At 41.7% G+C, this 23,158-nt stretch overlaps 1 protein-coding gene across 1 annotated transcript in view; it reads right to left on the reverse strand.

Moving 5' to 3' along the window:
* Positions 1-1,087: 1,087 nt before the first annotated feature.
* NOX3 (NADPH oxidase 3) overlaps positions 1,088-23,158 on the reverse strand; it is a 66,533-nt gene continuing 44,462 nt past the window's right edge. Inside the window, exons 11-13 of the mRNA XM_055433392.2 lie at positions 18,109-18,255; positions 13,228-13,352; positions 1,088-1,214 (exon numbers count right to left, since the gene is read on the reverse strand). Coding sequence (XP_055289367.1) covers positions 1,088-1,214; positions 13,228-13,352; positions 18,109-18,255 — 399 coding nt within the window. The remainder of the gene's footprint in view (positions 1,215-13,227; positions 13,353-18,108; positions 18,256-23,158) is intronic.

Raw genomic sequence — 23,158 nt, forward strand, 5'->3', positions numbered from 1 at the left:
CCAGTATGTTTGTGGGGTAGAAGTTGAGCTGAGGTGTAAGTATCACATTTTGATCATAAATCAAAATGTGATAGTAGCAAAAAGTACTTATTAAAAGAGAGAAAGAAAGAAATGAAGAAGGAAGGAAAGAAAGAGATGCAAACAGAATCTGGTTGTATCGAAAAGCATATGGCATCCAAGCTCTAAAAAAAATCACTCTTTTATACACTACTAGTCGCACAGAGTCGGACACGACTGAAGTGACTTAGCAGCAGCAGCAGTCATGCTTAGACTACATCTCATTTTAGTCAACACATTTTAAAAGGATATGAAGAATGAAAATGGATTTGAAGAAGGGCAACAAGAACGATTGAAGTGCTAGGGTATATATCCTTGGATGAAAAGTTAAGAGTTCAGTATTGTTTGGACTAGAAAAGGGATAGGTAAAGGATGATTTTATTATCATTTTCAAGTATAGAAAGGATTTTTGTGAAAGATAACCCCCACTGGTGATTTCTCAGATCTATAGAGGATGAAAAAAGCACAAAGGAGCTTTAGTTTAAAGCAGAAAAGATCAGGTTTGGATACAAGGCAGATGTCTCTGCCATCAGGGAGATGAAATTTGAAATGACTTCTAAAGGAGGCTATGAGCCAAGCAGCCATGCCGGTCTCCATTTGGACGTATTGTTAAGCATGAAAACAAGCTTGGGAAAGATGACCTATATCAGGGCTCAGCAAACTACTTCCTACAAGTCAAATCTGGCCTACCACCCATTTTCGGACAACCCATGAGCTAAGAATGTCTTACATTTTTAAATTGTTGAGAACAAATCAAAAGAAGAATATTTTATGACAGAAAAAATTATATGAAATTTGGTTTCAGTGTCCATAAATAAAGTTTTGCTGGAACACAGCCACCTCCATTTGTTACGATTCAGGGGCTACTTTGGTGCTTGCAACGGCAGAGTTGAGTAGTTGCAACTGAGACCATATGGTCCACAAAATCTAAAATTATTATTATCTGGCACTTTTGGGGAAAAGTTTCCTGATGCTTGACCTATATGATTGTAGCCACTTACACAAAACGTGGGTTTTTTTCCTCCAAAGTCTAGAAGCTTTCTCTGTTGTAATAAAAGTGAATCCCCCTGGGGTCAGCGGATGAATATAAGCGGCACATTCTTTGAAGTATCTTTGAGAGAGCTTTGGGTCCACAGAAGAACACGCCAATGTTGCTGCTGCGGTGGAGGTGAGACAAGAAGAGAAGGTGTTACACAGGGCAAGGCCAGCTAGCAGCCAAGACAGAAGGATACAGTTAGCGAGTAGCCGCGGTTGTGACTATGTATTTTTCTCCACCCACTTTCTTTTTTCCTTAAAATCTTTTCTCCTACTTTTAGCACCATGGTCTCCCATAGGTTCCCTGAATCCTGTTAAGCTCTGTATCACAAGATGCTGTGTGATACAGATAGGTGATGTGAAGAAGGTTGAGGTTGCAGGTGCCATGATGACAGATGAAGGCGTTTCATTATAGCGGTATTATTGGGTGGAATTTTGGTTGTGACCTTGATTAGCATTCTCTTGGGTTGGTGATTAGAATGTCACTTCCCCGAGAGCAAGAACCTGGTCTATTTCAGTCATCTCTGTAATCCTGGGTAGACAACAGATGTTTGTTTGCTGAAGAAATGAACAAATGGCTCTGTTCCCTATTATTTGCATGGTGTTGAGCAAGACTATGAATCTCGATCTCAACATAAGTTGAACTAAGATTATAGTGACTACTTGTTATGTTTTATCCAAAGCGAAATGAGATAATGCATTCCAAAAGGTTTAAAAATTATTATTATTATTTTTCAACTCTGCCTTTTCATAGCTGAGATCATTTATACAAAAGTTCTAGCAACTTTTGCTTACTTCTCCTGTTGGAGTTACTTTAATTTTCAAAGAAGGCCAAAAAGAAGAGTTGGAAAGGAAAGTCACGTGGCTGAAAATGAGGTCACCTCAAAGTTCTCCTCTTTAATTATGGCATTTCAGAAAACAGTGTTGAAGGGATGTTTTTGCATATAATGAATGTCCCAGGGCTGCTCCAATCCCTTGAAAACACAACTGCTGGCTCTCCTTATATATAAATAATGAGTTAGCACCAGGATTCAGGTTGTTTCTGAAAAGCGGGAGCAGCCAGTCTCTACAGGGACTTATCGAAAACGTGATTTCCCTTATCTTGCATTGTACTATTCCTTGTAGCATTTTTCTAATCTCTGGCACAAGCTTAATTAGTGGGTTTGAGTCTGGGTCAAAAGTTCTCATACTTTGCTAGGCATAAGATTATCTAGGCAGATTATTAAACCAGAGTCTCAGACTCGAATCCAAGGAATGCATTTTTAGCAAGCCTCCCAATTGCTATTAAAGCACATGGCCCTTTGAGCTATCCTCTGAGAAACACTGTCTTAGAAAAATTCCTTGAACTTCAGGACCAGCCCTCCACACCACCTTTACCTCCTCATATCGTATTTGTTGAGAAACATCTCTATAACCTCATTCTTCTTAGCTTGTGTGTTAACATGATTCTCTGCCATGTATTGAATCCACATTTAATTATGTGTTCCTGAACAATAATAGCCATGGTAGAAATTGATGGTTCAATTACATTTCAAACTCTAGCTTCAAAGGAACTTATCAAGTGGATTCGTTTGTAAATGACAATATATTTAAAATGTTTAAGTATTATTTTTAAAGAGATTATTCCTATGGCTAAATTTGAGAAAACACTTTCAGGAAACATTTCCCACTGAAAAAAATATGAGTTTATGACTTAATGAAGTAATTTAAAGGTGTTTATGGGCTTCCCTAGTGGCTTAGACAGTATAGACTCTACTTTCAATGCAGGAGACCCAAATTTGATCCCAGGATTGGGATGATACCCTGGAGAAGGAATGGCAACCCACTCTGGTATTCTTGCCTTAAGAATTTCATGGACAGGGAGCCTGGTGGGCTAAAGTTCATGGGGTCTCAAAGAGTCAGACACAGATGAGCAACGAACACACATGGAAATATCAGCCAGCGGTCGAGAGCTGTTGATTCCTCATTTCATTGCTGGGCTTGTTAATTGGCTTCGCAAAGTCCCCCTTTGGGGCCTCTGTCCACGGACAGTTCTATACCAAACTCCTAAGTGCCCCTGTGAGGATTAGATCAGACTTAGCACGCAGTGAGTTGTCAAGAATGGTTAGCTTACATTACAACCTACATTATGTCTGCCTGCTCCACGAAGCTGACCACAGGATGTGACGTGCGCTGTTAACCCAGCAGTGATTACAGACTTCCTGGATCAGCACTCTTGCAACTAGGATTTTTTTTTTTTATCTGAAGTATTCATCTTTTTTTTTTTTGTATTGGGGTATGCTGCTACTGCTGCTAAGTCACTTCAGTCGTGTCCGACTCTGTGTGACCCCATAGACAGAAGCCCACCAGGCTCCCCCGTCCCTGGGATTCTCCAGGCAAGAACACTGGAGTGGGTTGCCATTTCCTTCTCCAATGTGTGAAAGTGAAAAGTGAAAGTGAAGTTGCTCAGTCGTGTCCGACCCTTAGCGACCCCATGGACTACAGCCTACCAGGCTCCTCCATCCATGGGATTTTCTAGGCAATAGTACTGGAGTGGCTTGCCGTTGCCTTCTCCGTGTATTGGGGTATAGCTGGCTATAATGTTGTGATAGTTCCAGGAGAACAGTGAAGGGGCTCAGCCATACATATACATGTGTCCATTCTTCCCTATACCTCCCTCCCGCCCAGGCTTGTGCTAGGCTTTTTGAGTTCTGGACTGCCGCAGTTTGAATGATAGATGGGTCAGGCAAAAGCCTTCCCCTTGAGGAGTCTGATGCCCAGAGGCAACCTTGCATCTATGTTCAAAGACACTGTTCTGGGTGGTGATATTTTTCCATTAGTGTAGGTGTCACCAAAGAGATTGCCCACTGGTCCATTCCCAACAGGCTAAGCTTGCCCTTTTGCTTGCAGCCACGTATGACTGTTTGCAGATCATGAAGATGCTCTTTGATGCTCTGCCTTTAAGACTCCATTTCAAAGGATTCTGATTGCTGGCTGCCAGGTGTACCCCTGGTGTCCCCAGCAGTTCACAGCTACCCTGCCTCTTTTGAAGTTGCAGCTATAACACTGCACAGCTGAATACACATGTTTCTGTATTTATGTAACTGTCATGGTTATGTAATTGCCAACAAGTCTCACAAAAGCCCTTCAATCATCTACCTTCCACTAAGGCAGAAAGGCCAGTTCTTCCTTAGCTTTCTGTGCATTATCGTCCCCATACGTGGCATTCTTTTGTGTGCCTTGCTTCCCTGCATTGGTGTTTGTGATTTCAAGTATGGACCTTTCTCATCACGAAGCCTCACTGTGAAGCAAGGAGCCAAGAAGCCTCACAAAGTAGTGAAGGCACTGATGTGGCAGCATTTTTTTTTCTTTTATGAGGCAATGGACAAGTGCAACAGAACCCTAATGGGGTTGCTAAAGAAAAAACATTCTTCTATAAAGTTTAATTACCCACGAATGCTCAGAATGAAAAAAAAAAGATTCTCTGTAAAAGAAGCATAAAAACACAAGGCATTATTCTTCAGTTTACAGCCTGCAAGTTGCAGAGTTTGCACACACGGGAGGCACTGGATTGGGGACAACATTAGCAGCATCGATCAGTCTGGGCATCTGACTTTGATGGGGAAGGACAAATTTTACACAAGCTGCAGAGACGGTTAACATTAACAGCATTGTTAGCTTTGATCAACAATAAAGAAAATTCTCTTGTTCCCCTATTATTTGCTAAATGACTATTGTGCTCATTTTTTTTGTAGGCTTGATGCATTTTTCAAAACAGTTCGGTGATGCCATGCATGAAAGGCAGCCAAAATGTCACTTCCCGGGAGGTTTCCGGTCAGCAGATATATGGGAAAGTGAGTGTAATCCCACCACCTTGCTGGCTTCCCAGGTTCTGCCATCTTGAGCCCTGCTCTCTTTAAATTGCATGTTTGTTTTTATGTGTTGGCTCTTATGCTTGGTAAGTTATAACCCTATAGGGGCAGACCCTAAACCCCATTTAAAAAAAAATCAAATTACTTTATGCCCTGAGTGCACTTGGCAAATAAAATCGATAAACAAAAGCTTCCTGTGGATTTATGGAGGCTTAGAAAGAAGACAATGAGAACTACAAGCTCACTATCAGACAATGGACACAACTTCTATTTAATCTTTTCTAGAGAATGCTTTTCATTAGAGAAGCCTCCAAATAATTCATCTCATAATTATATCTTGTACACCTTCCTTTTTGTAACCAGAGATGATAACTGCGTTGGGCATTTTTTTAAAAAAAAATCCCCCCTCCCGATTATTTGTAGCAGCCTCCTCTGCTACTTTTCTCTGAGACCTAATTACTCGGGGGTTGATTAGGGGCTACAGGCGTCCCTAACGGTGTTTGCTGATGGCTGACACACTTCTCTAGCTCTTCCCACCAACTCCATCTTCTTTGGTGAGTCAGCACTCTTGTCCCAGATTCCTCATCCTTCTCATGGTCACCTTCACTAGCTAAAGCTGGTGACTGGACTTGGCTCTGAGGAGCACAAAGTTGCTGCCTCTGAGAGCATCATGGTTACAAATGCGGGTTGTTGTGTAGTTTGCTTAGTCATGTTCAACTCTTTGCAACCCCATGGACTGTAGCCTGCCAGGCTTCTCTGTCCATGGAGTTTTCCCGGTAAGAATACTGGAGTGGGTTGCCATTTCCTTCTCCAGGGGATCTTCCTGACCCAGGGATGGAACCTGCATTTCTTGGGTCTCCTGCATTGGCAGGCAGATTCTTTACCACTGCACCACCTGGGAAGTCCCTCATGATTAAAATAGGGGAGAGAAATGAAAGCAGCTGACTTGTAGTATTGGATCCCCATGGCAGAGCTATGTTTCTGCCAATTGGGTCCCCTCCTTCCTCTGATAAACTTTGAAAACATACACCTCACACAGAAATATCCTAATATTTTTGCTGTATCGAAGAGCTGACTCATTTGAAAAGACCCTGATGCTAGGAAAGATTGAGGGCAGGAGGAGAAGGGGACGACAGAGGATGAGATGGTTGGATGGCATCACCGACTCAATGGACATGGGTTTGGGTGGACTCCGGGAGTTGGTAATGGACAGGGAGGCCTGGCATGCTGCGGTTCATGGGGTCACAAAGAGTCGGACATGACTCAGTGACTAAACTGAACTGAATGCTTCAATAGATAATTCCCAAAGAGAACTGAAGAATAATGATATATCGACCTTGGGCTCACCCACCCACCTCCCTAATCCCACCTACCACAAATGGCATAATGCCAGCAATTTTCACTGAATCTTCACTTGACCATAACAGGAGGACTGGATGTCCTCTGATGGAAAGATACTATTTATGTATGCTAACAATGCCCAGTCATAAGTTTATGGTGGCTTTCTTTTTCTCTCTGAAGCTATAATTTGTTTTGTGTGGAATTTCTACCAAAGTCTATTTCTTGAATATTCTTAGCAATTTAGTCATATAAGGAATGTTTAGGATATCCTTTTAGACAGACAGACTTGTGTGCTATAATCAGAATGTTAATTTCTTAAAAATATCATTTAAAAACATTTTGTGCATATGTACATACAAATGAGAATCGGAGGGTGTGCACACAAGCAAATGTGGCTCCAGGTGGACACATTTACTCAATTTAGTAGAAAGGTATTTTTACATTTCTGAAAACAATGGGTGGTCTTTTAAAATACATTCATGTCGCATGGATCAGAAGCTCCCAGTCGTATGGTAAGTTGGCATCTTTCTTCACTTTGGGGTTGCACTGTTCTAACAAATGGTAGTATTCTTCTATTCTTTATTTTTCCTTCCAGAGAAAAGAAACACTTCTACTGAAGTTATGAAAAAATGGTCAGATCTTCTAAGTTTTTATCATAATTAATTGCATAAAGTTTTACGCCTACAAGGCACGGTGAAGTTATTAGTAGATAAGTCAAAAGTGGCAAACTATAAATATTATGTGAAATGTAAGATCAAAGATTGAAGTCTTATGGAGTATCATTTTATTCAATTAATTAAAAACAACAGACCTACAAATCCAGAAGGCTGAGCACACACATAATATGTGTTTATCAAAAAGTAGCTAGATGTGATAAAGATATATTTATTTTCATTCTGTCTACCTTCTTGGAAACCATTTCCTGATTTTCTGAATATTTGCCTAAAGCTTGGAATCACAATAACATCTACAAATAATGATGTGTAGCTCCCACTTTTGTATAAGACATGCATTTCTAAAGATTAATAAGACACAGATATCAATGTGTGTATTTAATTAACATTCTGACTCTTTGTGACCCCATGGACAGTAGCCTGCACTAAGCTCCTCCATCCATGGGATTTTCTAGGCAAGAGTACTGGAGTGGGTTGCCATTTCCTTCTCCAGGGAATCCTCCCGACCCAGGGATCGAACCCAGGTCTCCGGCATTGCAGACAGACGCTTTACCGTCTGAGCCACCAGGGAGTAGTATTTAATTAACATTCATATTTTAATTAAGAGAATAATTTCCATTGTTTGTGAGTTTAGAGTAATTTTCTGTGCTTGTCTAACTTAAGCAACGTACAACAATGGTTCCATGCATGTCAGTTTGGCCATGTCAATAAAAGACTTACTTTTTACATGTCCACTTACTATTTGTTGATCTTCTTTTAAAATTATACTTGTGTTTTTATTATAGAGCTGATACAATTATGAACATTAATTGCACATAAAAACAACAGAGTATACTTCCCTATTTTCTACTTTCTGTCTTTGATCTCTTTAAAATTTTTCTTTCCCTTTCCTTATTTGTATTCATTTTGATGCCCATCAATGTGTTTCTCTATTACTGTTATTTTTGCAATTTTCTGCTTCCTTTATAGCTTGCACTGTTCTCTTTGATCTGCTTCCCTTCAAGCTTTATTTTCGGTGATGTTTTTCATGTTCTGTAAAAAAATATTTTTGCCTCTCTTCCCTTTATTCTTCTGATTTAACTCCTTCTTCTTAGAACAAGAACAGGATCCTGCTTTAAATGAACAGGTAAATGTTTTTAAAAGAGTAAGCCCTAAGAATACTCTGCTTTGCACTGATGAATAGAAATGGTTGAGAGCCTACTTCAAAGACCCTCAAGAACAAAGAACCTTTTCGGAGGCCATGAACAAATCCACCAATTCTTTCTGGCCCATCTTTGCCAAAAGATATGAGCTAATGACAGGACAGACCTGTCTTGCATGAGTAGCCAATGAAACTTGGGAACAAACATCTCCTTGACATAATTGGGGGGAAAACATACTGTTTATCTCTTTAATAACCATCTTGAGGAAAATTAATGTGACTTTGTTCTTTGTGCAGAACAATAATTGAATTGTGTGTTTTATTTATAACTTGGCAAAGGCCAGGATATTGAAATACTTCTCAATATTAGATTTTCTTGTTTAAAAATTAGATTCTATTGGCATTCTCTTTCTGTGATGTCTTCATTAAAGCTTCATTAAACATAAATCTTCTTTTACACAGCAGAAAACAAAATTATTTTAAGGAGGTCATTTAAAAAGTCTTTTGGAAGAGTGGTGCTAAGCCTTCTACTGTTACTTGTCTTTTCCCAGGAATCTGGCATTGCATGACTAAAAGGATAATTGAGCTTTCCTAACCAGTGAATCCCAAAGGAAGTCAACCCTAAATATTCACTGGAGGGACTGATGCTGAGTCTGAAGCTTCAATACTTTGGCCACTTAATGTGAAGAGCCAACTCATTGAAAAAGACCATGATGCTGGGAAGGATTGAAGGCAGGAGGAGAAGGGGACGACAGAGGATGAGATGGATGGCATCACTGACTCAACGGACGTGAATCTGAACAAACTGTAGGAGACAGTGAAGGACAGACAAGCCTGGTGGGCTACAGTCCTTGCGGAGGCAAGGAGTCGGACATGACTTAGCGACTGAACAACAGCAACAGCAGTAACACATGTCTAATGTTAATCACATTGATGCTTGAAGTTGTATAATAAGTTGCAGTGTTAGAGAGTCTAAGGTTGTTACAGATACACTGTTTTTAGAATTTGGGACTAGAAAGTATGATATAGAGGCTTGATTCAGTGACATGCAAACCTTGGGATTTTTTTTTTTTTAAACTCTGGAAGAGATGAAGTCTTCCACTGGGAAGAGAGAGTTTCCATAACTCTTGTGCTGAAAAATTCAACTAGGCTTTAAGTACATGTATATACTATACTTCAATTATGGCTTTTGAAAAGGAATGAACATATGCTTCACAGGGCAATGAGAAAACCGACAGCTATATGATTTTCCCACTTTCAAACTGTTCTCTACTCCTCACTCCCTGAAAAATCAGACAGACTCAATTGTCAGCACAATGCAATGTCATTTTGGAGGTAGTTTGTGCAAGACAGTTCTACCCTCTGTCTCTTGATGCTGTGTTTCTGGTTTACACCTTTCTGAGGGAAGGGAGATAATTAAATGGCTTGGTCTGAAAGGTCTTCTTACTGGGCTGTAAACTTCATATGTAACACAAATAAATACAATGTGACGCATCAATAAGGGACAATCAAAGCTATGTTTTGTTCAGTGGTCATGTATGGATGTGAGAGTTGGACCATAAAGCTGGAGCACTGAAGAATTGATGCTTTTGAACTGTGGCGTTGGAGAAGACTCTTGAGAGTCCTTTGGACAGCAAGGAGATCCAACCAGTCAATCCTAAAGGAAATCAACTCTGAATATTCATTGGAAGGACTGATGCTGAAGCTGAAGCTCCAATACTTTGCCACCTGATGCGAAGAACTAATTTATTGGAAAAGACCCTGATGCTGGGAAAGATTGAAAGAGAAGTGGGCAGCAGAGGATGAGATGGTTAGAGAGCATCACCCACTCAATGGACACACATTTGAGCAAACTCTGGGAGATGGGGAAGACAGAAGAACCTAGTATGCTACAGTCCAAGGAGTCACAGAGAGTCAAACATGACTTAATGACTGAACAACAACAAAAGCAGCACAAAAAGAGCAGCTTTATCTATAAAAACTTAAAGACAAAGATACATGTGTCCCTGTCAAAAGCCTGCCATGTGGGAACATTAGTCCCATGATAATTGAAAATTGAGTGTTAAACATTTATCAGATGAATAATTTTGTTTCCAAAAGAAGAACATAGCAACATGATCCCTGGCCTCCTGGATCATGCCAGGAACAGTGTCTGCCATCCCAGGGCCTTGGCACATGCTGCCCTTTTGCTTTTTCCCAGTTACCCACATGGCACACTTGCCAGGTCCTTACCTCCTTCAGGTCTTTCCTCAAAAGTGGAAACTATTCTTTAAACAAAGACAATATTAGGACATGCTGCTTCCAAGACCCGTAGATGATGTGGGTTCAGAACAATGACTGATTTAGACAATATATAAAAATAACAACAAAGTCTTTGTATTAGGGCTTTGTACTTCACCAAGTTTTCCAACATACTATGCATTTTTAAATTATGAAGATAACAATGTGAATGTATAGAATCATGCAGGTTTTACACTGGGCCCCAAAAGCTAAAAATACTCCCTTGTTTCTCACATAGTCAGTATCTTCTAGAATCAGAAAACACAGCCTTCACTCTTGTCTTATGGTTCCAGAGCAAATGCTCTTCCTCTTCTACGCTGAAGTTTATCATATAGCAGTCATACTTAAGTTTTTTTTTTTTTAAACTCATCTCACACACCAGCAAAGTAATGCTCAAAATTCTCCAAGCTAGGCTTCAACAGTATGTGAACCATGAACTTTCAGATGTTCAAGCTGGATTTAGAAAAAGCAGAGGAACCAGAGATCAAATTGCCAACATCCGTTGGGTCATTGAAAAAGCAAGAGAGTTCCAGAAAAACATCTACTTGTGCCTTATTGACTATGCCAAAACCTTTGACTGTGTGGATCATAGCAAACTGTTAAATTCTTAAAGAGGTGGGAATACCAGACCACCTTACCTGCCTCCTGAGAAATCTATACTTAGGTCAAGAAGCAACAGTTAGAGCTGGACATGGAATAAGAGACTGGTTCCAAATTGGGAAAGGAGTACGTCAAGGCTGTATATTGTCACTCTGCTTATTTAACTTATATGCAGAGTACATCATGCGAAATGCCAGGTTGGACAAAGCACAAGCTGGAATCAAGATTGCTGGGAGAAATATCAGTAACCTCAGATACACAGATGACACCACCTTTATGGCAGAAAGTAAAGAAGAAGAGCCTCTTGATGAAAGTGAAAGAGGACAGTAAGAAAGCTGATACATTATCTTGCCAACAAAAGTCCATCTAGTCAAAGCTATAGTTTTTCCAGTGGTCATGTATGGATGTGAGAGTTGGACTGTGAAGAAAGCTGAGCAATAAAGAATGGATGCTTTTAAACTGTGGTGTTGGAGGAGACTCTTCAGAGTCCCTTGGACTGCAAGGAGATCAAACCAGTCCATTCTAAAGGAAATCAGTCCTGAATATTCATTGGAAGGACTGATGCTGAAGCTGAAACTCCAATACTTTGACCACCTGATACGAAGAACTGACTCACTAGAAAAGAACCTGATGCTGAGAAAGGTTGAAGGGAGAAGGAGAAGGGGATGACAGAGGATGAGATGGTTGGATGGCATCACTGACTTGATGGACATGAGTTTGAGCAAGCTCCGGGAGTTGGTGATGGACAGGAATGTCTGGCAGGCTGCAGTCCATGGGGTTGCAGGGAGTCGGACACAACTGAGAGACTGGACTGAACTGAACTGAGCTAATAATTAAAATAATAATGATAGCAGCTAACACTGAACTCAACGCAGTGTTTAAGGCCCTTTAAAATTCACATAGTTAATCCTCACAGAAGCCTAGGATGTAAACAGTTTTATAATTTGCAGTTTACGGAGAAGGGGATGTTCAGAGCCAAGTTAAATAACCTGTTCAAGGTAAATTGGTATCAATGATGGAGCCAATATTTACAACCAGGTACTCAGACTCCTAAATTCCTGCTTGGTTTTAGAATATTTTTTTCTGCTTTGCAAGATATGCTTTAGGTACAGTTTATAGTTGGGCATAAGTGAATTCTCCAGTTGAGTAATTACAGATCAGTTGTGTTTACCCAGGGTTTCTTGAAGGCATAGGCAGTTTAAGAAATACTATCTTCTGGACCTAGAGATTATCACACTAGGCGAAGTAAGTCAGAAGGAGAAAGACAAATACCATATGCTAGCACTTGTATGTAGAACCTAAAATATGACACAAATGAACATATCTATGAAACAGGAACAACTCACAGATGCAGAGAACAGATTTCTGGTTGCCAAAGAGTAGGAAGATGGGGAATGGAAGGTTTGCTAGTTTGGGATTAGCAGATGCAAACTAGTATATGTGTAGTATGAATAAACCACAAGGTCCTACTCTATGGTACAGGGAACTATATTTAGTAGCCTGTGATAATCCATAATGGAAAAGATTATGAAACAGGATACATATATATAACTGAGGCACTTTGCTATACAGCAGAAACTAACACAACATTGTGCATCAACTATACTCCAATAAAAATTAATTTAAAAAATAAAGACAAATATAATCCCTAAATTCTTTTTCAGCTCTATTTCTTTTGGCCCACAAATAATCCATCCTAAAACCCTAATGCAAAGACTTATTAGAGGCTGGTTTGATAAGTAAATAAATAAATTAAAATTAAAAGGGAATGCCATCTTCAATTGAGTTTAAGTATTAAAAATTTTAGGGCTTCCCTGGTAGTTCAGTGGTAAAGAATCCACCTGCTAATGCAGGAGACCTGGGTTCAATCCCTGGGTCAGGAAGATCCCCTGGAGAAGGAAATGGTAACCCATTCCAGTATTCTTGCCTAGGAAATCCCATGGACAGAGAGCTACAGTCTACAGGGTTACAAAAGATTCAGACCTGACTTAGCAACTAAACAACAACAATGAAAAATGTCAATACAGTTGACACTTGTCAGATATTGTAAGATGGTCATGCATAGGTTTGTGGATCCTGAAATATCCCACAATTACTTTTTCTAAGGTCAATATTTTATCTCTAAACAAGAGGCCCAGTGCTGTGGATTAACTTGTTTGTGCTCAAGAGCTGCTTTCCATTCCCGCAGCGATGGAGACTGTGTCTCTTCTGGAGGCTCCCGAGAGGCAGAGGAGAGAGAGCTGCTCACCTGGGGTGACTGAAGGCGACCTGCTGGAACTCCTGATTCCAGTTGGGTCTTCCGTAGAAGGTTTTCTGCCTTAATCCTGTAATCACATCAGCATTTTCATCCCAATGTAAAGCTATGTGAAAGGCCTAAAGCAAAAATTGTGGTATCAGATGGGTGTTCAGAGGGAAAAAAATATCTCTAATAAATAAGAATAATGTAATTATGCTCATTTGTAGATTTAATACACATTTTTTTTAAATGGGAAATTCTTTGTATTCCACCTGGGCACTATTGAAGTAAAGTGCCTTCTGTGTGGTTGTCATGCAGAAACGTGAGCCTGGAAAGATTTTTCTTGAGAGGATGCAGGTGATATAGTGAAAAGGGGTAAAGGGAAGCAGACACTAAGCTACTTTTTTTCCTGCCAAATTTCTCAAAAACTGATCTCTAGCTCTGCCCCTGTTCACTTTACAGTAAACCATAGGGATCTGAGAAGGGCCCTGACAGATTAAAGTGATAGAAAATGCCTAGAGTGAAGCTGGATTTTACAGTTACATCTGCCTTTTGGAGTGAAACGATCTATGTTCACGTTCAAATGCTAGGAAGATGTTGAGTCTGGCAGGCAGAACAGGTTGCCAGACCTAGTAAAGGGCAGGATTAGAGCTCTGTGGCCAATGGTTTGTCTTTAAATTGAACAAAAGCACCCAAGCATCAGGTAGTTGATAAGTAAGAGCCTGGGGCATAGCCATGCCTAGTGATGAGTTTATAAGTTGCTATCATCTGTTTCAGCCCATGCTGAACTCTGATAGGTAAGAAGGATTCTTGCTTCGTAACTCCTGAGATCTGTGTTTGCTCTGTTCAGGCCCCTCCAAAACTCTTGAGCTCATGGGTTTTACCCTTGGGTACTTCATTTGTTCAATTCCTCTGACCATTTCGAGTAGCAACACTGCAGGGCCCAACTCTTACCCCATAATCCTGCTGCAAGACTGGCTTCCCTGGCATGCTCCTCATCAGTCTAGAAAGCAGCCAGGGATAAGGAGGCTGGGCCCTAACAAGCCAGTAGATGATGGAGACTTCGGTGGAGTCACAGAAATCCAGGCTGCAGGGAGTTGCCATTAGGCAAGTCTGAGCCCAGGTAGCAGGGCTACTGTAGGAATTGAGCTTGGGAAGAGGACTTCAGGCAAGAGAGGGAAAACTGGCAAACATCAGGCAGGACCCTCTTCTTAGGCAGGTTTATCAAGACAGAGAGTAAAGCATAAAATAGAAGACAAGAGTTCAAGGCTAAGAACAGAAGTGGTAGTTGAGGACTGAGTTTTGGAAACTGGCAGAAGCCCCATTATTAGAACTGGAACTCAAGGTCAGAGTTGTGTCAGCCTCCAGATTAGAATGGAATTTTTGTGTCCCCACAGCCCTTTTGCTAACCCTGGAGGAAACTGGTTCCAGCAGTGGGTGGAAGAAGCAGCCAGGGACAGTCGATTCCCTTCCCGACTAAGTGCCAAATCTAATGAACAACGCAGGCCTTATTCTTCTTGGCTTCTCTACCATGTGGCCAAACACTGCTTCTTGATTCTGTTTTCATTACAAAATCCTAGTTCTTCTACTTCTCTCTGGTTCTTGTTCTGATTCAAGAAACAGTGTAATTGTTATTTCGTTATCCTATTCCCCTGTCTCCATATGGGAAGACTGCCTTCCCTGTCTCTAGCTCAGCTCTCTGAATTCCTTTCAGACCACTATTCCCCAAAGAACTTAAATTTTCACAACCCAATTAGCATCACCTACAGGGGTGACTCAAGCTTTCTCTCCCAAACTGTCATCTTCCTACCTGAGTAGAGGACTGCATCTTAAAAGCCCCAAACATGTTTCTGTGTAGAATTCTCCCTGTACCTTCAAACTGGCTGTCCTGGCCAAAAATGAATTATTACACTTTCCAAATAATTTGTGATGTCAAGTTACTTCCACCTACAATCGTGAAGTGATTGCCCTAGGCAGGCAGAATGTTATGAATCTGAGTGCAAAGAAGAAAGAGAGAGGGTCTCCGCTCTGTGAGAAACTGGTCATTGGAAGAAGGGACAGACCATGTGCACAATTGTGCTTAGTCATTTCAGTAGTATTCGACTGTTTGTGACCCCGTGGAGCGCAGCCGCCTCCCCTCTTCCGCAGGCTCCTCTGTCCATGGGATTCTCCAGGCAAGAATACCGGAGTGGGTTGCCATGCCCTCCTCCAGGGGATCTTCCCAACCCAGGGATTGAACCCAGGTCTTCTGCACTGCAGGTGGATTTTTTACCAGCTGAGTCCCCTTGGAAGGCCATGTACACAAATACTATGATCTGAACCACCCAAAGTGAACTGGAGACCTAAGTTAACCTCAAGTAATTTTAACTAAGAGAACTGGGGAAGGCCTTTGTGGGAACTAGGCTTTAAAGGATGAGTCCATGCAGTAGGCAGCAGGAGAGACAGATAGGCGGTGCTAGTGATAAAGAATCCACCTGCCAATGCAGGAGACTCAAGAGATGTGGGTTCGATCCCAGACGGGAAAAGATCCCCTGGAGAAGGGAATGGCAACCCACTCCAGTATTCTTGCCTGGAGAATCCCATGGACAGAGGAGTCTGGCTGGCTACAGTCCCTGGGGTCTCAGAGAGTCAGACATGACTGAGATGCCTTAACATTCCACTGAAGGGAAAGGAAAGAGTGTGAGGGGAGATGGAAGCTAGAAAGTCCCCGGTGTGATTGGAGAACACACACTGTTCGGTGGCTCTGGGGCCAGTGGCAAATGACAGGAATTGTATAGAACAAGGGGGTTGCTGTCAGGTCAGGGGGTACCTGGTTTGCTAAGTTTGGGTATTATTCAATAGAAAAAAGAGTTTTTCTCATTTCCATCCATGATACTGTCCAGCTACCAATCACTGGTGTTCGAACATTTTGGAATTATATTTGCTCCATATTTCTCTTTCCAATGTTCAATTAATCTCCAAACCCTGTTTACTTGCCCTTCATAATACCTTTTCCATCTGTCCCTTCTGTTCTTGTCATTCTGCCACTTTGAGGTTGTTGAATTCAGTTTAACAATTGGCTGTTTCTAAAACAGCCTCTTGATTCCTGACTGACAGCATGTACCAATTATTTTGTCCTGAAATTTAAGCATCTCGAGAATTTCCAACATGTCATGACAAAAATTTAAGAACGTGTCAATTTTAATTTACTGTTTTCAGAAGAAAAGTATCTCTTACAGTGTACTTTTGGAAGTGGCAGGGATGGGATGGGGCAGAGCTGTATTGTCACAGAATCAAACAGAGCCTGCATCTTGCACCGTCCAAATGACTGGGATTGCCTAGGTGGACACTCAAAATCAATCCACCGTAGAAGCAGAAGAGCAAGCACCGGACCAGAAAGCAGAAGACAAAGGCTGTGTTTGCACTTCACCAAATGGATCATTAGTCAAAAATCCCACTCGAAAGAAAAGTGTTTTTCTGGAAAATGTAATTAACACTATTTAATTCATGAAGGTGTTTCGAGTCTAGTTCCCAAGAAATCTCTATTTCAAAGTACCCCAGAGGAATAAATATTTAAGGCTGACTGCAAATAAGACCCTAAAAAAGCATTTAGCAACTGAATTTCAAGCAAAATCTTATTCATTTTCAGAAACACAGAGCCAAATTACAGTGATATTCTATAGGGCCAAAGTGTGTGTGTGTGTGTGTGAGAGAGAGAGAGAGAAAGACTCAGGAGTACATTCATTTGCAAATTTAGTGACTAATGCAAATCTCTGGCTCAAACATGCTTTCCTTAAATATCTACAGTAAGTGTCACAGAAGTGCTGATTAGGACACAAATGTCATAACCTAGTAATCATTTCATCACTTCATTGTTAGCTTCCACAGTAGAGAAGTTTCAGTGCTAATAGTACTGAATGATAAGTGCTACATTTAAAATGTTTTCTAACTTCCTTCATAGCTCAGTTGGTAAAGAATCTGCCTGCAATGCAGGCAGGAGACTGGGCTGGAAAGATCCTCTGGAAAAGGAAATGGCAACTCACTCCAGTATTCTCACCTGGAGAATCCCGTGGACAGAGGAGCCTGGCAGGCTACAGTCCATGGGATCACAAGAGTTGGACACAACTTAGAGACTAAACCATCGCTACAGTGATCACTTCATCACTTCATTGTTAGCTTCCACATTAGAGAAGTTAGAAAACACTTAAAATGTAGCAGTTATCATTCAATACTATTAGCACTAAAACACTACCATAGTGCAATATTTTGATTTATAATACTTTATTTTTGGTAAACCTAACTTTAATATGGCATTAATACATATTATTGGCAAGGCAGAACACCTGTTCTAACAGAAGATCATTTTAATCTTAGGTGTATAAACATACAAACAAGCAATTTCTAAGAATGCCTTAAGAAAAATAAATCTCTAGATAAATTATATATTCATATTTATTTTCTGTAGGAACAATTATTTTTTGTAGGAACTCACAAGTTTTACAATACAAAATGCTGAATGTCCATATCTGCAAATTTTTTCTGTTGGGACAGCTCAAAACAGAGAATTAGAACCAATTGAGAGCTTGGGACAATAGAGCTGATCCACAATGTCTGCTTGACAATACTAAATTTCAAAGGCAATTTCCAATGACGTAATTTTTCTTGAGTTTCCAAACTTGGAATCTTCTCACCTTGATCAAGTTCTTTTCCAATCTCCTTTTCTATTCCTTTTATTGCTATAATGTGAATAGCTCTACTCTGGCTTTATTTTATTCTTCTCTTTTCTTTTAAAGAACATAAAAACAATACTTTCAGGCTACCTGATAATCGTAGAGCTCACTAGTGAAATTATTCCTCTTTGCTCTATCAGAATACGTATTAGATAATATTGACCATTCTGAATCTTATCAATACCTGGTTTTCATCCCAGCCAGTAAGGAATATATGATAACTGAGAAAGTGAGCTTTCCCTTGCTCACTCATCTTTGTTTCCAGTGAGAGTAAGAGATCAGCAAACCACTCAAAGGCTCCTGGATCTCTGCAAATCCAGTAGAAATACACCTGTCAAGAGAGAGGGCAAGAAAGCAGATTGGTCTATCTTTCCATGATATGCCAATAATCGCAGACTACTTAGCCTCCATTAAATTATTTGAGCTCAAATGGGCACTTCTGCAAAATAGCTGCTTCTCTCTGCCAGTGAACAGTCACACTGTGATTTCTTTAGAGAACACTCACCTTGTGTTTGAAAAGGCCCAGAAAGAATTCAGAGTCAGGAGCCTGTGGGTTGTTGCCAGTTTCTCTGGATGAGGATCAATTTACCTCATTCCTGGATGTGCTGTGTCTGAACGAGGTTAATAATCATAACTAGCTGTGCCTTTCACTGCTTCCTAAAGGGGGATAAGCCGTTAGACCAATCCTGTTCATCTTTACTTACGGTCTGAGCTCTGGATTTGGACCTTCTTCTCCAGAGACCCAAAGACTTGTTCACTAATTGACTTCACCAGTCGTGACCTCTAGAGGGTGAAGATTATGGTAACTGCAGAATCAACCTTGCAGACCAGAAGTTTGCTCTCAACCAGACATAATAGTGTCCATGGAGACTGGTGGGTGGTGGCCTTGTGTCAACTGCTATAATGAAATGATGCTGAAGAACATTTCTTTCTTTCTTTAACTCTCTGTGTTTAGCAAAGGGCATGTGACAAGTAGCGGTTTGGGTTTGCTAAAACCAAGGCTCAGCTTTGTACTTTGGGTTTCAGATAATTATATCTAGAAGAAACCATAGAAGATAGGTCTATTAATTCTCCTATTTTTCTCACACTCCTACCCACTACTGCCTACTGCTCTTTCCTGCACCCCCTCTCCAAAGAGATGCTGCTTAACAAGATAGAGGAGAGGGCCAGCCTCATCTCCACCAGGAAATATCGCCTCCAATAGCCAGTGTTTTTGCCCTCCCCTCCCCCGCCAGCCTGCATCTCACCATTATCACATAATGAAACTTCCAGATGAGATGTAATTAGCAGATCATATTCATGAGGAAAAAAAAAATCACAGAATGTGTTTCAAGGCTAAACATCTTGCCTATTCTCTCAATTTATTAAATTAATAGTCAGGAACAAAAGCTTCAGTTCAGTTCAGTTCAGTCGCTCAGTCGTGTCTGACTCTCCGCGACCCCAAGAATCACAGCACGCCAGGCCTCCCTGTCCATCACCAACTCCCGGAGTTCACTCAAACTCATGTCCATCGAGTCGGTGATGCCATCCAGCCATCTCATTCTCTGTCGTCCCCTTCTCCTCCTGCCCCCAATCCCTCCCAGCATCAGAGTCTTGTCACAAGCTAGAATCAAGGTTGCCGGGAGAAATATCAATAACCTCAGATATGCAGATGACACCAACCTTATGGCAGAAAGTGAAGAGGAACTAAAAAGCCTCTTGATGAAAGTGAAAGAGGAGAGTGAAAGTTGGCTTGAAGCTCAACAAAAGCTTAGAGCCTACCTATTTGTTGGACAGTTGCTGCTTGGAAGGGCACTTGGAATCTTAACCTCAAGACAATAGCTCCTAGGTGTGTTACCCACTCCCAGCCCCAAATGAGCTTCTTCTCAGTTTTGTCTCAGTCCATGGTCCCCTCTGGTGATTGTGTTCATCTACCAATGCCTACTCTATGTCAAGAGTGTTCTTGGTTCTGGAAATAGAAGAGTAGACAAAAGAGCCAATAATTCCCTGTCCTCATAGGGTCTGCATTTTAGAGGGAGAAAAAATGATGGTGATTAATAAGTGAAACAGAGGCTACATCAGAGGGTGATCGGTCCGACGGAGAAATGAAGACAGGTTGGAACATCCTGCAGTATTAAGTCAAGGAAAGGGGACATTTGAGGCTGGCCATGGAGAAACTTGAAGGGTTGGGAGAGGAACAGAGTACAGAGGTCCAGGGCAGGAGCTCTCGGGTGGGCAGGCCTGAGGGCAAAGCGAGGCTGCTGGAGGCAGCAAGAGGTGAGGCCTGAGGGGCAGGCAGGAGGTGCAGATGGGGGCTGCACCATCTTGACTTTGAGTGACAGGGGAAGACACTGCAGGCTGCTCAGCAGGGGAATAACATCATCTGAGGAAGGACCCTGGGGAAGGACCCCTCTGGCGGCATCTTGAGGACGGATGGGGAGTGTCTGGTGGGGGGAAGCGGAAGGAAGGAAGAATGGAGGCAGGAAGCTGGCTCTATGTCCTACGAGGGCGATACTGCTGTCCTCTTTCCACTTCGCGAGGCGCCTCGTTTAAATTATTATTTCCAAACCTCAGCCCCCAACCTTTGACTCACTGGGTTCCCCGTGGAAACGAAAACCCTGACTGAATTTAATGCCATTCTCATCTATGATCCTTCTCCTCCCTGCCCCCGGTAGGTTGTTTTATCTGAGAACATTAATGGTGGCATTTGGTATAAAACAAACATCATTGGCTTATTTTCTACTATTTTCACTCTTTAAGAAACATGCTAAAAATATACTCATCTAGGAAATAAAAGTATCATTAAAAAAAAAAAGAACTTCTCATTTCAAATCCAGTTCCAATCACCGTTACTTGAAAAACAGTCACATCGCAGCTTCCTCCACTTACTAACCCTTATTCTTTCAAATAGAAATCATTCCTGTCCTTGCTTTCTTGTGGCTTAGCTGTGTGTCAGTGTTCTGAGGGTTTGCCAAGCCTTTTATACTTTTTTGCTTGCTTGTAATGGCTTTGTGTGTTTTTCCCTCTGTAATTGACTCATAGGTGACACTGGGCAGCTTTGGTGCAGGAGGCAATGGAAGGGCACTGAATGGGCCCAGGAGAAGTGCTTCAGGCAGAAAAAAGAAGAAAACGGACTTTGAACGGAGGCAAAGCGTATTTACTTTGCCTCCCTTTCATCTTTCTAATGTTGAGGGACGCTCACTGTGAAGGGACAAACGGTCCCACCTCTGCGTTTCCTCCCTTAGGAAGGGTCTGGTCAACGCTAGAACAAATGTCCCAAACAATAGGCTGCACGTCTGTGATCTGTGCTTCCCAACCCTCACCCCGCCCCAGTCTCCAAAAATAAAACCACCCTAAAATCGGTTACCCGAATAAAGCATGGCTTTCAGGATTCTATAGTGAATAACAGAGGCCTAAAATACCTCAGGAAACTTTAAAAGGTTTTGTTACACAGAAAGTCATCCTCAGTAAAATGATGAAAGTTCCGAACTTTTGTAGTAATGAAGTTCTTTCTTTTCCAGGACTCAGCCCACACATTTCTGTAGACCTAACGGATCCCCAGATGTGATAGGGGACGGCTCCAGGATGGTGTCACGGAGTTGGGGAACTCTGTGCGCATGTGGCCTGTCACAGGCCTTTGCATTTCACTTTGTTCCTGGCATGAGCCACCGGACAAACTCAGTGGCAGCCAATCTTGGGGTGCCTGGGTCCCAGCTCCAGCCCACTCCCAGCTTCCCTACAGCCTGGGCTTCTCTTTAAGAGTGTTTGAACCAGGTCATCTGGACCCAGTGGGAAATGGCCCTGTGCTATTTTTGGATACACAATTCTAGAAAATGTATTAAGGAAAGCTACTTATCAATTTTACTACCAGAGCTCTAGACTCTTTCATCAGAGGTTCTCGTGCCATGGCCTGGTTAGTTACTCACAGACACAGAACATGGCTGAGGACACACCCTTAAATACAACCTTTGGATCCAAACTGATTTCCTGAGGGTGGAATGGGGCTAAATATTATCCATCTATCTATGACCCAGGGTCCCTCCAAGGGGCTTTTTCCTTTCCAAGAAAGGAAATTACACATGAGGGTGCAGGTTGAAGATGTAGTACAACACAGTAACTAAACATTGTGAACCCGGGAGTCCTGCCACCTGTCCTAGTTTCCTGACTTCCCTACCTTCAAGCTGTGTAACTGGGAGTAGATTATGTAATTTGAGCTTAGATGATCGCATACTAAAATGGAAAAAGAAAAACAACCCAAACAAAAACACTGAACAATAACTCACAAGATTATTTTGAAGATGAAAGGGTAGGTTTCACGGAAGCATTTAGCTCTTTGCCATGTGAGATGTGAGCTGACATACTGCGGCCATCTTAATGGCATCTGGCAGAGCTTACAGAATGAATACCACATGATGATGTTAGAGAGCAAAGGGGTCATCTGCCTTACGTAGGGGTCTGTGTCCCCAGCGTCACTCCTGAATTATAAAGATGGTGGTCATCCATAGGAGGTGAAACCAAATTTTGTCTCCAGCATCAGTCTCAAAACCTCAGCAGTGCTCATAATTATGCAGTTCTGAAAGAGGAACCCATTCACTAGTGAAAGGTACCTGCCTCAGGCTCCATGTGCTCAACACACAGTAAGGTGATTTATAGGGTGCTGGGTTGACCTCCTCCCCAGGAGGCCAGTGGAATTGCACTGTCAACTTGCCTCCTCCTGGGCAGCACCCTATATTCCCCACTGGTGTGGACTGAACGTCTCTCTCCCAAATTCATGTGTTGAAAGCTTAACACCCAATGTGATAATTTGGAGATGGGGCCCTTAAGAGGTGGCTAGATTTAGATGAGGTCAGATGGGTGGGCCCCCGTGATGGGATGTGTGCCCTTATAGGAAGAGGAAGAGACCTGAGCTCCCTCTCTCTGTCATGTGAGGACACAGTAAGATCTGCAAGCCAGGGAGAGTCCTCCAAGAACTCCATCATCCTGGACTTTGATTTCAGGCTCCCAGCCTCCAGACCTATGAGAAATGTTTGTTGTTTTAAGCCACTTAGCCTTGGTATTTTGTTACAGTAATCTGAGCTAACATTCCACACTTCATGAAACATTAACAGAACTGGTAGAAGCTCCAAACGAGAAGGGTAATGGAGACTTTCCATGGAGGGACTCATGACTGTTTTCCAAAAAGAGAACTATTGTCTCTGAAAAGCTAAAGACTGAGACCGATATATAGAAAACATAATACCTCATCAATAAACGGT

This window comes from Moschus berezovskii, chromosome 10 (assembly GCF_049115385.1).
Source record: "Moschus berezovskii isolate FMDL1 chromosome 10, NW_MosBer_1.0, whole genome shotgun sequence".
NCBI lineage: Eukaryota > Metazoa > Chordata > Mammalia > Artiodactyla > Moschidae > Moschus > Moschus berezovskii.